The 14,465-nt window shown below is 48.6% G+C and overlaps 1 protein-coding gene across 2 annotated transcripts in view; it reads right to left on the reverse strand.

Annotated features, from left to right (window-relative positions):
• Window positions 1-14,465, reverse strand: part of LOC130296987 (N-terminal EF-hand calcium-binding protein 1-like) — a 128,660-nt gene that overhangs the window by 108,294 nt on the left and 5,901 nt on the right. For both annotated transcript variants that reach the window (XM_056549113.1, XM_056549114.1), the window contains exon 2: window positions 13,948-13,972. In XM_056549113.1, the coding sequence (XP_056405088.1) occupies window positions 13,948-13,972 (25 nt within the window). The remainder of the gene's footprint in view (window positions 1-13,947; window positions 13,973-14,465) is intronic.

Consider the following 14,465-nt stretch of genomic DNA (forward strand, 5'->3'; position numbering starts at 1 on the left):
CCTTTCTATCTGCTCTCCTCTCTATATATGTACACATCCTATATGATTCCCCCTGCAGACTGCCTTGTATCAGCTCTCCTCTCTATACCTGTACACATCATATATGATTCCTCCTGCATACTGCCTTGTATCTGCTTTCCTCTCTATATACCTGTACACATCCGATATGATTCCCCCCTGTAAACTGCCTTGTATCCGTTCTCCTCTATATACCTGTACACATCCTATATGAATCCCCCTGTAGACCGCCTTGTATCCGTTCTCCTCTATATACCTGTACACATCCTATATGATTCTCCCTGTAGACTGCCTTGTATCTGCTCTCCTCTCTATACATGTACATATCCTATATGATTCCCCCTGTAGACTGCCTTGTATCTTCTCTCCTCTATATAGCTGTACACATTCTATATGATTCGCCCAGTAGACTGCCTTGTATCTGCTCTCTACCTGTACACATTCTATATGATTCCCCCTGCAGACTGCCTTGTATCTGCTCTCCTCTCTATACCTGTACACATCCTATAAGATTCTCCCTGCAGACTGCCTTGTATCTGCTTTCCTCTCTATATACCTGTACACATCCTATATGATTCCCCCTGTAGACTGCCTTTCTATCTGCTCTCCTCTCTATATATGTATACATCCTATATGATTCTCCCTGTAGACTGCCTTGTATCTGCTCTTCTCTCTATACCTGTACACATCCTATATGATTCCCCCCGTAGACTGCCTTGTATCTGCTCTCCTCTATATACCTGTACACATTCTATATGATTCCCCCTGTAGACTGCCTTGTATCTGCTCTCCTCTATATACCTGTACACATCCTATATGATTCCCCCTGTAGACTGCCTTGTATCTGCTCTCCTCTATCTACCTGTACACATCCTATATGATTCTCCCTGTAGACTGCCTTGTATCTACTCTCCTCTCTATATACCTGTATACATCCTATATGATTCCCCCTGTAGACTGCCTTGTAACTGCTCTCCTCTCTATAGCTGTACACGTCCTATATGATTCCCCTGTAGACTGCCTTGTATCTGCTTTCCTCTCTATATACCTGTACACATCCTATATGATTCTCCCTGTAGACTGCCTTGTATCTGCTCTTCTCTCTATACATGTACACATTCTATATGATTCCCCCTGTAGACTGCCTTGTATCTGCTCTCCTCTATATACCTGTACACATCCTATATGATTCCCCCTGTAGACTGCCTTGTATCTGCTCTCCTCTATCTACCTGTACACATCCTATATGATTCTCCCTGTAGACTGCCTTGTATCTACTCTCCTCTCTCTATACCTGTATACATCCTATATGATTCCCCCTGTAGACTGCCTTGTATCTGCTCTCATCTCTATATAGCTGTACACATCCTATATGATTTTGTCTGTAGACTGATTTGTATCTGCTCTCCTCTCTGTACCTGTACACATTCTATGTGATACTCCCTATAGACTGCCTTGTATCTGCTCTACTCTCTATACCTGTACACATCCTATATGATCCCCCTGTAGACTGCCTTGTATCTGCTCTCCTCTCTATACCTGTACACATCCTATATGATTCCCCCTGTAGCCTGCCTTGTATCTGCTCTCCTCTCTATACCTGTACACATCCTATATGATTCCCCTTGTAGACTGCCTTGTATCTGCTCTCCTCTCTATACCTGTACACATCCTATATGATTCCCCCTGTAGACTGCCTTGTATCTGCTCTCCTCTCTATACCTGTACACATCCTATATGATTCCCCCTGTAGACTGCCTTGTAGCTGCTCTCCTCTCTATACCTGTACACATCCTATATGATTAACCCTGTAGACTGCCTTGTATCTGCTCTCCTCTCTGCTATCCTATCCGGTACCTTTGTTTATGGGTCCCCATAGCCAGAGTCCCTAGGACGTCGGGGTCCTTTTGTATAGTCCACCCCTAGTCACCTCTCACCCCTATAGTCATTGCTCTAATCATATGCTCCTTATTTGTGGAAGTTTAATTGTATAAAATGTATATAAATAGTTAATTACCTGTGAGAAGCGTAGCAGGACCTGCGGGTCACGTGATCAAATGAACTCTATGGTATTTCTGCTTGAGGACCTTTGGAGGTCCTTGTGACGTAATGCACTCATTTCCTTTGTGACGGTGAGTGACAGATGGCTGGACCAATCAAAACGACCCCGTCCCTGCCCATATAAGGGCGCGGCGGCCATTAATCTCTCTCTTGGTTCCTGGCTGTTGACGAGAAAGGATCTGCGCTGCTGTCATCAGTGAGTCTAGGCCTTAGCCTTACGGCGACGGCTGTTTTATTCCAAATTGTGAGTGTATCAATCCCTAAACACTCTGCAAGACCACCAGACCTTATCTATCCCCTAAATCCGGACGGATCTTTGCAATATACCCTGAATTCAGAGAGTATTGTCTAAAGTCAAGGTCCGCAACATCTGTTAGTCATTGAGGTATATGGAGACTGTTTGATCGAGACTGTTACTACTCTGTGGATGTACCGCAAGCCGTTAAGTAAAGTGTATGCAAGTTCAAGTTCAACTACCTTGTGGACCTTCAGTCTTTATTCTTATGCACCTATCGTTACTGGGAAGGGCAGCGATAGGCCGGAGAATCATCTCAGCATACTAGCCCTCAGCCTGGCGTCACGAACTACAGGGTTAACATTAACCCCTCATTTACTGAAACAATACCCCTCTACCAACACCCACAAAGGGCTACCACAAAGCCTTTTTGGCATTGCACGAACAGGATACGGTGTGTGCCTACTACAGTCGCCATTAGTGAATGTGTACTCCCCACCCCCCAGAACTTTATTCATGTGCTGTAAACCGTGTTGCTGTGTACAAGAACGGTGCATGTGGTGCACCATACAAGGGGGCCAAGAGAAAAGTAAGGGGGGAGGCGAAAATTCTGTTACAACTAAGATGTGTAAACTGCGCAACGAGTTCATGCTGCGATCCTCTGGTCCGGTCGGCACAGGCGGAGCCGAACTGCTGCCGGAGAAGCGCGCGAAGAAAGCCCGCGCTGCGCCATGCCCCGCCCCTGGGCGTGGCCACCAAGTTGCTGTGTCGCAGCCAAAAGGGAACTCAGAGATACAGGAGTCGTTTCTGGAGGGACCGGAAGTCGGGGCTGCACCGATAGCGTCCTTCCTGCCCAGCGCCATTTTGGAGAAGCCCACTATAAAAGACGCCACGCACAGTGACCTCTTCAGTCTGCACGGAGAGCCAGAGAGTACAGACATGGGGGAGAGCAGCATTCCACGTGGTGAAGTTGGCAAAATGGCGCCGGAAACACGGAAAGTTGTGGTAGTCGCAGCCCAACTTTTTCAAGAGCTTGCTGACCGTCTGCAGCGGTTGTCATTAGACGAAGAGGGGGCCTGCAATCTTCCCCCACTGCCTGATGATGACGACGACGATTGGCCAGGAACACCTCAAGCGGAAAGTACAGAGACAGCTGGAGGTGCATCGCCGGTGAGACTGTCCCCTCACCACAGAACCTGGGGCTCGTGGGCCGAGATCCCATCGGAGGAGTCTGCAGTGAGTACCCCGCCAGAGGCGTCCAATTTTTCCTCCACCAGCTTGCCAAGTGCACGACCGTGCTCACCAAAATTACCGCAATAGGTGTTCGGAGATGAGCCGGAGCTGATCGAGTACATGCACAGAGTACTTCAAACATTACCTGGGAAGCCAATCCCGCCAATACCAACTGCAGAAAGGGAAAGGGTCCGTCAAGAAGCCAAGCTGGCTGAATTGATGGAAAAGCTAAAGGCCCGATACAAAGAACTCTACGCCTGCAAGCACGCGCATTTGCCTTATGAAGAAAAAGTGCGGTATCAGGAAAATACCAAAGAAATGGAGGCATTGTACATACATAAATGGGATCACCCCCGAGAAGGGGAGGAGCCATTAGAAAGAAGAAGAGCAACTGTGGCCAAGTTTGACAAGGTCAGAGGTTAGGGGACACTCCTTGACTGCCACACTGGGCAGACCATCCTCGTAAACCGGCGAGCAGTGCAAAGGCCATATCTCCATAAGAAGTTCTACACCTTGGAGGTGGGTGAAATCGTGGAGTACACCCCCGTCCAGAGCCTCCGTGGAGAATGGGCTGCACCGGTCACAAGACCAAGAGCCCCAACACAGCTTCCCTTCAAATATTTCCCGTCAACGGATTGGGAGTCCGATCCCTTCAACTTGAGGCCGAAAAGGTCTGCTTCTAAAGCCTCCACCAGCGTACCAAAGGAGGAGGAGCTTCAAGAGTCAAGTTCATCATCTTCTATGTACAGCAAAGAGTCAAGTTCATCATCTTCTATGTACAGCAAAGAGCCAAGTTCTTCATTTTCTACAGATCGTTGAGAGTCAAGTCCTGCTCAAGTTCAGGAAAGTAAGCCCAAATTGCGGGCACTAAAGACCGTACCTAGGCCCTCTTGGAGCAATGAGAGTTTGCCTCCTGCACAGGTACCAACGTATGTAGCAAGGCCCTCTTCTGACATGGAGAGTTTGCCTGCTTCCAGGGTACCAACGAAAGAGTCATGGGTCCATCCTGCTTTGGAGATGGTACTCAAGTCCTATTGCCCCACTTTGATCCTGGCTAGTAAGCCTATAACCCCTTCTCAAGCTGCCTTTCACCACTCCATCCTCACCAATGTGGTGTGGCATAGCTATGTCAATTCTAATCCTGCCCCTGATGTTGGCAGATACAGAGGAATCCAGAGAGGCACTAGAAGAGTGAAGAAGAAAATTCTCTAAAGAGACTCTAAAGTAATGTCAGATTATTTCTTGTGTTAACCATTTTGTTTTACAGCAACCAAGTTCAAGAATTGTGCCTAGCAGGACTGTGCTGAGATTGTTCATGTTCAAAGTTCAGCAACGTAACCATTAAGCTTGTGCCTGACTATTAAGTCAAGAGACTCCTAGCCTGTAGGAGATTCATTAAGGACTGTACCCGGCTGAGTTGTGGTCAAGGCCGTGTTTACCTTTCTCTTTAATTGAACTCTTAGTGTAGGTGGACTGCTGATCCTTACACGCCACCTTGTATATTTCCCCTTCCATGGACTCCTAGTGTAGGTGGACTGCTGATCCTTACACGTCTATTTTATGTGTATACCAGCAGCTTCATAAGAACTCTTATGCTAAATGTTGCACTTATCAGGTCAATGCGCCTGAACCATGTTGGAGTGTTGATAATTGTGTGAGTCTGTATAGTAAATATGTATATAATTCTTGTACACAGGAAGGTATCCTCGTGTCTGTGTACATAAAAAAATAAGTAAAGGTTTGTACATATAAAAATGGTCTAATGTCTATGTACATAAAAAGTAAGGTAGAGCTGTACACAGAAAATATCGACGTACTGCACGTGTACACTCAACACTAAAAACATAAATAATTCTTGTACATACAAATGTATAAAATGCTAAAGGTGTTTAGTAGATAACTCAACAGGTGACACCCCGGCTTCTCCGTGGGTAGTATTATTGCTGTCGCCCATCGCTAGCACCTGTCTCAATAAAAATAATAGGGAGGATTCCCCTTAAAATAGTACTTGCAAACATAGTACCATAGATTACTAACTTAAATGTACTACCTCAAGTTTCTCTAGTACATACATCAAGAAAACACTTAGGAATTGTAGCATATTGATACCCAATTCCTGCCACTGTTAGGTACACTTCTTCTTCTCTTTCATTGCGTGTGAGAGATGCTCTGCCTGGCCAGTAGGTGCTCTTGCTAATACAGAATTAAACACGTAATTCTAGGAATAACCTAGTTAGGTTGTTTTGAAAATGCTCTAGGGGTACGTAGCGTGTAGCCGATAGACCCTAGCAGCCAACCTTACTGTGACCTAGCTTCCGGCTAGCCAGTATAACCTTATGTGTACTGACAGGTAACTTATTGTTGGCAAATAAATGAAATGTGTGAGATAATAATAAAATTGTCTAGTCAGCTTGACACTAAAGGTATATAGAGCTGAACTAATGTCTAGATAGTCTCATGTAAAGAGAGTTATATTAATGTCAGATTAGCCTCCAAGAATGTGTAGAGAGCTAATAAAAGCATCTTAGGAGCTAGCAACTATATGTCAGATAGCTGCCTAATTGTCTAGTAAGCTTATAATGTTTAGTAAGCTTAATGAAAATGTCTAAGAAGCTAGAAACTAAAGGATAGATAGCTTCGTTAATGTCTAGACAGCATTCATGTCTAGATAGCACCAATGTCTAGATGGATTTCTATTGTCTAGTCCAGATACTAGTAGGAGTATCAGAGAATGTAAATGTGTTTAATGTTTACTTAGGATGTATAGCAAAGTTATAGATCATCTTGTTCTAGTCCTAGTCTTAGGGGACAGGCGTCGAGGTCGACTTATCTTAAGTAAGGGGGTTTGTGGTGTCCCGGTACCGAATCCTATCCGGTACCTTTGTTTATGGGTCCCCATAGCCAGAGTCCCTAGGACGTCGGGGTCCTTTTGTATAGTCCACCCCTAGTCACCTCTCACCCCTATAGTCATTGTTCTAATCATATGCTCCTCATTTGTGGAAGTTTAATTGTATAAAATGTATATAAATATTGAATTACCTGTGAGAAGCGTAGCAGGACCTGCGGGTCACGTGATCAAATGAACTCTATGGTATTTCTGCTTGAGGACCTTTGGAGGTCCTTGTGACGTAATGCACTCATTTCCATTGTGACGGTGAGTGACAGATGGCTGGACCAATCAAAACGGCCCCGTCCCTGCCCATATAAGGGCGCGGCGGCCCTTAATCTCTCTCTTGGTTCCTGGCTGTTGACGAGAAAGGATCTGTGCTGCTGTCATCAGTGAGTCTAGGCCTTAGCCTTACGGCGACGGCTGTTTTATTCAAAATTGTGAGTGTATCAATCCCTAAACACTCTGCAAGACCACCGGACCTTATCTATCCCCTAAATCCGGACGGATCTTTGCAATGTACCCTGAATTCAGAGAGTATTGTCTAAAGTCAAGGTCCGCAACATCTGTCAGTCATTGAGGTATATGGAGACTGTTTGATCGAGACTGTTACTACTCTGTGGATGTACCGCAAGCCATTAAGTAAAGTGTATGCAAGTTCAAATTCAACTACCTTGTGGACCTTCAGTCTTTATTCTTATGCACCTATCGTTACTGGGAAGGGCGGCGATAGGACGGAGAATTACCTCAGCATACTAGCCCTCAGCCTGGCATCACGAACTACAGGGTTAACATTAACCCCTCATTTACCGAAACAATACCCCCACTACCAACACCCCCCAAGGGCTACCACACTTGTATCTGCTCTCCTCTATATGCCTGTACACATCCTATATGATTCTCCCTGCAAACTGCCTTGTATCTGCTCTCCTCTCTATACCTGTACACATCCTATATGATTCCCTCTGTAGACTGCCTTGTATCTGCTCTCCTCTCTATACCTGTACACATCCTATTTGATTCCCCCTATAGACTGCCTTGTATCTGCTCTCCTCTCTATACCTGTACACATCCTATATGATTCTCCCTGTAGACTGCCTTGTATCTGCTCTCCTCTCTATACCTGTACACATCCTATATGATTTTCTCTGCAGACTGCCTTGTATCTACTCTCTTCTCTATACTTGTACACATCCTATATGATTCTCCCTGCAGACTGCCTTGTATCTCCTCTCCTCTCTATACCTGTACACATCCTATATGATTCTCCCTGTAGACTGCCTTGTATCTGCTCTCCTCTCTACACCTGTACACATCCTATTTGATTCCCCCTATAGACTGCCTTGTATCTGCTCTCCTCTCTATACCTGTACACATCCTATATGATTTTCTCTGTAGACTACCTTGTATCTGCTCTCCTCCTTATTGTCACGATGCCGGCTGGCAGGAGGTGGATCCTCTGTGCCAGAGAGGGATTGGCGTGGACCGTGCTAGTGGACCGGTTCTAAGTCACTACTGGTGTTCACCAGAGCCCGCCGCAAAGCGGGATGGTCTTGCTGCGGCGGTAGTGACCAGGTCGTATCTACTAGCAACGGCTCAACCTCTCTGACTGCTGAAGATAGGCGCGGTACAAGGGAGTAGACAGAAGCAAGGTCGGACGTAGCAGAAGGTCGGGGCAGGCAGCAAGGATCGTAGTCAGGGGCAACGGCAGGAGGTCTGGAACACAGGCTAGGAACACACAAGGAAACGCTTTCACTGGCACAATGGCAACAAGATCCGGCGAGGGAGTGCAGGGGAAGTGAGGTATACATAGGGAGTGCACAGGTGAACACACAGATTAGAACCACTGCGCCAATCAGCGGCGCAGTGGCCCTTTAAATCGCAGAGACCCGGCGCGCGCGCGCCCTAGGGAGCGGGGCCGCGCGCGCCGGGACAGGACCGACGGAGAGCGAGTCAGGTACGGGAGCCGGGGTGCGCATCGCGAGCGGGCGCCACCCGCATCGCGAATCGCATCCCGGCTGGAGGCGGTATCGCAGCGCACCCGGTCAGTGGATCTGACCGGGGCGCTGCGGGAGCGAGAGTGTAGCGAGCGCTCCGGGGAGGAGCGGGGACCCGGAGCGCTCGGCGTAACAGTACCCCCCCCCCTTGGGTCTCCCCCTCTTCTTGGAGCCTGAGAACCTGAGGACCAGACTTTTATCTAGGATATTGTCCTCAGGTTCCCAGGATCTCTCTTCAGGGCCACAGCCCTCCCAGTCAACCAAAAAAAAGGTTTTTCCTCTGACCTTTTTGGAGGCCAGTATCTCCTTTACAGGAAAGATGTCCGAAGAACCGGAGACAGGAGTGGGAGAGATAAGTTTAGGAGAGAAACGGTTGATGATGAGTGGTTTAAGAAGAGAAACGTGAAAGGCATTAGGAATACGAAGAGAAGGAGGGAGAAGAAGTTTATAAGAGACAGGATTAATCTGGCACAAAATTTTGAAAGGACCAAGATAGCGTGGTCCCAATTTGTAGCTGGGAACACGGAAGCGGACATATTTAGCGGAGAGCCATACCTTGTCTCTGGGAGAAAAAATGGGGGGAGCTCTTCTTTTCTTATCAGCAAACTTCTTCATGCGTGATGAAGCCTGTAAGATAGAATTTTGGGTCTCTTTCCATATGGTGGAAAGATCACGAGTTATTTCATCCACAGCGGGCAAACCAGAGGGCAAGGGAGTAGGGAGGGGGGGAAGAGGGTGACGGCCGTACACCACGAAAAATGGGGATTTGGAAGAAGATTCAGAGACTCTGAAGTTGTACGAGAATTCGGCCCATGGTAGAAGATCTGCCCAGTCATCCTGGCGGGAGGAAACAAAATGCCGTAAATAATCACCCAGGACTTGGTTAATTCTTTCTACTTGCCCATTGGATTGAGGATGATAAGCAGAAGAAAAGTTCAATTTAATCTTGAGTTGTTTACAGAGAGCCCTCCAGAATTTAGACACGAATTGGACGCCTCTATCCGAGACGATCTGCGTGGGCAACCCGTGAAGACGAAAAATGTGTACAAAAAATTGTTTTGCCAACTGAGGCGCAGAAGGAAGACCAGGAAGGGGAATAAAATGTGCCATCTTGGAAAATCGATCAACGACCACCCAAACAACAGTGTTGCCACGGGATGGGGGTAAGTCTGTAATAAAGTCCATACCAATCAGAGACCAAGGCTGTTCGGGGACAGGCAGAGGATGAAGGAGACCAGCAGGCTTCTGGCGAGGAGTCTTATCCCGGGCACAGACAGTGCAGGCCCGCACAAAATCAACAACATCCGTCTCCAGAGTCGGCCACCAATAGAAACGAGAGATGAGTTGCACGGATTTCTTGATGCCCGCATGGCCTGCGAGATGGGAGGAGTGACCCCATTTGAGGATTCCGAGGCGTTGGCGTGGAGAGACGAAGGTCTTCCCTGGAGGAGTCTGCCTGATGGAGGCAGGAGAAGTGGAGATCAGGCAGTCAGGAGGAATGATGTGTTGCGGAGAGAGCTCTACTTCCGAGGCCTCCGAGGAACGAGAGAGAGCATCGGCCCTAATGTTCTTGTCGGCAGGGCGAAAGTGAATTTCAAAATTAAACCGGGCAAAGAACAGAGACCACCTGGCCTGGCGAGGATTCAGCCGTTGGGCAGACTGGAGATAGGAGAGATTCTTGTGATCCAGCAGATGCCTCCATTCCTCAAGTGCCAATTTAATGGCCAGTAGTTCTCGATCCCCGATGGAGTAGTTTCTCTCCGCCGGAGAGAAGGTCCTAGAAAAAAAACCACAAGTAACAGCATGCCCGGAAGAATTTTTTTGTAGAAGGACCGCTCCAGCTCCTACTGAGGAGGCATCAACCTCCAATAGGAAGGGTTTAGATGGGTCAGGTCTGGAGAGCACGGGAGCAGAAGAAAAGGCAGACTTGAGCCGTTTAAAGGCGTCTTCCGCTTGAGGAGGCCATGACTTAGGATTGGCATTCTTCTTGGTTAAAGCCACGATAGGAGCCACAATGGTGGAAAAATGTGGAATAAATTGTCTGTAATAATTGGCGAACCCCAAAAAACGTTGGATAGCACGGAGTCCGGAGGGGCGTGGCCAATCTAAGACGGCAGAGAGTTTGTCTGGATCCATTTGTAGTCCCTGGCCAGAGACCAAGTATCCTAGGAAAGGAAGAGATTGACATTCAAACAGACATTTCTCCATTTTGGCATAAAGTTGATTGTCACGAAGTCTCTGAAGAACCATGCGGACATGCTGGCGGTGTTCTTCTAGGTTGGCAGAAAAAATCAGAATATCGTCCAGATACACAACAACACAGGAATATAAGAGATCACGAAAAATTTCATTAACAAAGTCTTGGAAGACGGCAGGGGCGTTGCACAGGCCAAAGGGCATGACCAGATACTCAAAGTGTCCATCTCTAGTGTTAAATGCCGTTTTCCATTCATCCCCCTCCCTGATGCGGATGAGATTATAAGCACCTCTTAAGTCCAGTTTGGTAAAGATGTGGGCACCTTGGAGGCGATCAAAGAGTTCAGAGATAAGAGGTAGGGGGTAGCGGTTCTTCACCGTGATTTTATTAAGTCCGCGGTAGTCAATGCAAGGACATAGGGAGCCATCTTTTTTGGACACAAAGAAAAATCCAGCTCCGGCAGGAGAGGAGGATTTGCGGATAAACCCCTTTTTTAAATTTTCCTGGATGTACTCAGACATAGCAAGAGTCTCTGGGGCGGACAGAGGATAAATTCTGCCCCGGGGTGGAGTAGTGCCCGGGAGGAGGTCAATAGGACAGTCATAAGGCCTGTGAGGAGGTAGGGTCTCAGCTTGTTTTTTGCAAAATATGTCAGCATAGTCCATATAGGCCTTAGGGAGACCGGTTACAGGGGGAACCACAGGGTCACGGCAAGGAGTATTGGGAACCGGTTTAAGGCAGTCTTTGAAACAAGAGGTACCCCAGCTCTTGATCTCTCCTGTGGACCAATCAAGGGTTGGGGAATGGCGTTGAAGCCATGGTAGTCCAAGGAGAATTTCGGAAGTGCAATTGGAGAGTACCAAAAACTCAATTTTTTCGTGATGAGGTCCGATGCACATTAGGAGGGGTTCCGTGCGGTAACGCACGGCACAGTCCAATCTTTCATTGTTAACGCAGTTGATGTAGAGAGGTCTGGCGAGACTGGTCACTGGGATGTTGAACCTGTTGATGAGAGAGGCCAAAATAAAGTTTCCTGCAGATCCGGAATCCAAGAAGGCCATAGTAGAGAAGGAGAAGGTGGAGGCAGATATCCGCACAGGCACAGTAAGACGTGGAGAAGCAGAGTTGACATCAAGGACTGTCTCACCTTTGTGCGGAGTCAGCGTACGTCTTTCCAGGCGGGGAGGACGGATAGGACAATCCTTCAGGAAGTGTTTGGTACCGGCACAGTACAGGCAGAGATTCTCCATGCGGCGTCGTGTCCTCTCTTGAGGTGTCAGGCGAGACCGGTCAACTTGCATAGCCTCCACGGCGGGAGACACAGGAACGGATTGCAGAGGACCAGAGGAGAGAGGAGCCGGGGAGAAAAAATGCCTCGTGTGAACAAAGTCCATATCCTGGCGGAGCTCCTGACGCCTTTCGGAAAAACGCATGTCAATGCGAGTGGCTAGATGAATGAGTTCATGTAGGTTAGCAGGAATTTCTCGTGCGGCCAGCACATCTTTAATGTTGCTGGATAGGCCTTTTTTAAAGGTCGCGCAGAGGGCCTCGTTATTCCAGGATAATTCGGAAGCAAGAGTACGGAATTGCACGGCGTACTCGCCAACGGAAGAATTACCCTGGACCAGGTTCAACAGGGCAGTCTCAGCAGAAGAGGCTCGGGCAGGTTCCTCAAAGACACTTCATATTTCCAAGAAGAAGGAGTGTACAGAGGCAGTGACGGGGTCATTGCGGTCCCAGAGCGGTGTGGCCCATGACAGGGCTTTTCCAGACAGAAGGCTGACCACGAAAGCCACCTTAGACCTTTCAGTAGGAAACTGGTCCGACATCATCTCCAAGTGCAGGGAACATTGTGAAAGAAAGCCACGGCAAAACTTAGAGTCCCCATCAAATTTATCCGGCAAGGATAGTCGTAGGCCTGAGGCGGCCACTCGCTGCGGAGGAGGTGCAGGAGCTGGCGGAGGAGATGATTGCTGAAGCTGTGGTAGTAGCTGCTGTAGCATCACGGTCAGTTGAGACAGCTGGTGGCCTTGTTGCGCTATCTGTTGTGACTGCTGGGCGACCACCGTGGTGAGGTCGGCGACAACTGGCAGAGGAACTTCAGCGGGATCCATGGCCGGATCTACTGTCACGATGCCGGCTGGCAGGAGGTGGATCCTCTGTGCCAGAGAGGGATTGGCGTGGACCGTGCTAGTGGACCGGTTCTAAGTCACTACTGGTGTTCACCAGAGCCCGCCGCAAAGCGGGATGGTCTTGCTGCGGCGGTAGTGACCAGGTCGTATCCACTAGCAACGGCTCAACCTCTCTGACTGCTGAAGATAGGCGCGGTACAAGGGAGTAGACAGAAGCAAGGTCGGACGTAGCAGAAGGTCGGGGCAGGCAGCAAGGATCGTAGTCAGGGGCAACGGCAGGAGGTCTGGAACACAGGCTAGGAACACACAAGGAAACGCTTTCACTGGCACAATGGCAACAAGATCCGGCGAGGGAGTGCAGGGGAAGTGAGGTATACATAGGGAAGTGCACAGGTGAACACACAGATTAGAACCACTGCGCCAATCAGCGGCGCAGTGGCCCTTTAAATCGCAGAGACCCGGCGCGCGCGCGCCCTAGGGAGCGGGGCCGCGCGCGCCGGGACAGGACCGACGGAGAGCGAGTCAGGTACGGGAGCCGGGGTGCGCATCGCGAGCGGGCGCCACCCGCATCGCGAATCGCATCCCGGCTGGAGGCGGTATCGCAGCGCACCCGGTCAGTGGATCTGACCGGGGCGCTGCGGGAGCGAGAGTGTAGCGAGCGCTCCGGGGAGGAGCGGGGACCCGGAGCGCTCGGCGTAACACTTATCTGCAGCCTGTGTGATCTGTCCTCCAGGGATACATGAGCACAGTATCTGTGTCTCCCAGAGAGATGCATGGAGGGGGCAGATGCGGCGTTCGACACCACTCCGTGCATGAGGAGGGCCAGGGAGTACCAGAGTTCCCCTTTAAAGAATTGTTTTGTGCCATATCAGTTTTGTGAATTTGATGACTGACCGCCCTCTATGTGTGTGCTTTCCATTACCAGGGGCTGTAAGTGTTGTCTTATTCACCAAGACTGAAGAAAACATGAAGCACAAAACAACACGCACGGCCCAAGGCCACCATGAGCCCAACATGTTTTTGGCCCTTTTTCCATAGAAATAGTTGTGTGCCCATAGGAATGAGTGTCTCACTTCTTTGTCAGATTTAACAGGACACGTCTGATATTGCCACATGGTACAAATGAGCCATCATGGAAACACGGTGACTAATAATATCCAGTGCCCTATATATACGGTATTACTCACCATTTTTGTCTGCTCTCCGGAATATCTGAAAAGAGAAAAAAAGGGGTCAATTGCAAAAAAAAAACACCACTGAAGATGTCTACTGAGTCTAATACCAACTCACTACACAAAAACATGACCCTGTCCTCAGCCTAATGCCATCTCCATTGTGTCCGTACCAGCTTTATACTGTCCACCAAGCCCACACCTCCAGGGTATATACTGTATATTGACATTATGGGAAGATTTAAATAATATTTGCCAAATTTCTGCCACATAGAGACCAAAGTTTCTAGTACTAGGACTTCCCAGCCCACTTGCCTAACATTGAGATTGCCAAACAGCGAAGACAAATGGGCACACAAGTGTTGGGCTATGTTCCTGCACCAGGACTTCCCAGTCCAGTTGCCAATTTCATGGCATCTGCCTACTCTTGAGCCAAGCCATCCGTAACGGAGCCAGATGCCATGACTGCTATTGGCAAGTGGGCTAGGAAGTCCCGGTGCAGGAACGTAGCCCAACACTTGTGTCCCCATTTC

This window comes from Hyla sarda, chromosome 12 (genome assembly GCF_029499605.1).
Source record: "Hyla sarda isolate aHylSar1 chromosome 12, aHylSar1.hap1, whole genome shotgun sequence".
NCBI classification, from domain to species: domain Eukaryota; kingdom Metazoa; phylum Chordata; class Amphibia; order Anura; family Hylidae; genus Hyla; species Hyla sarda.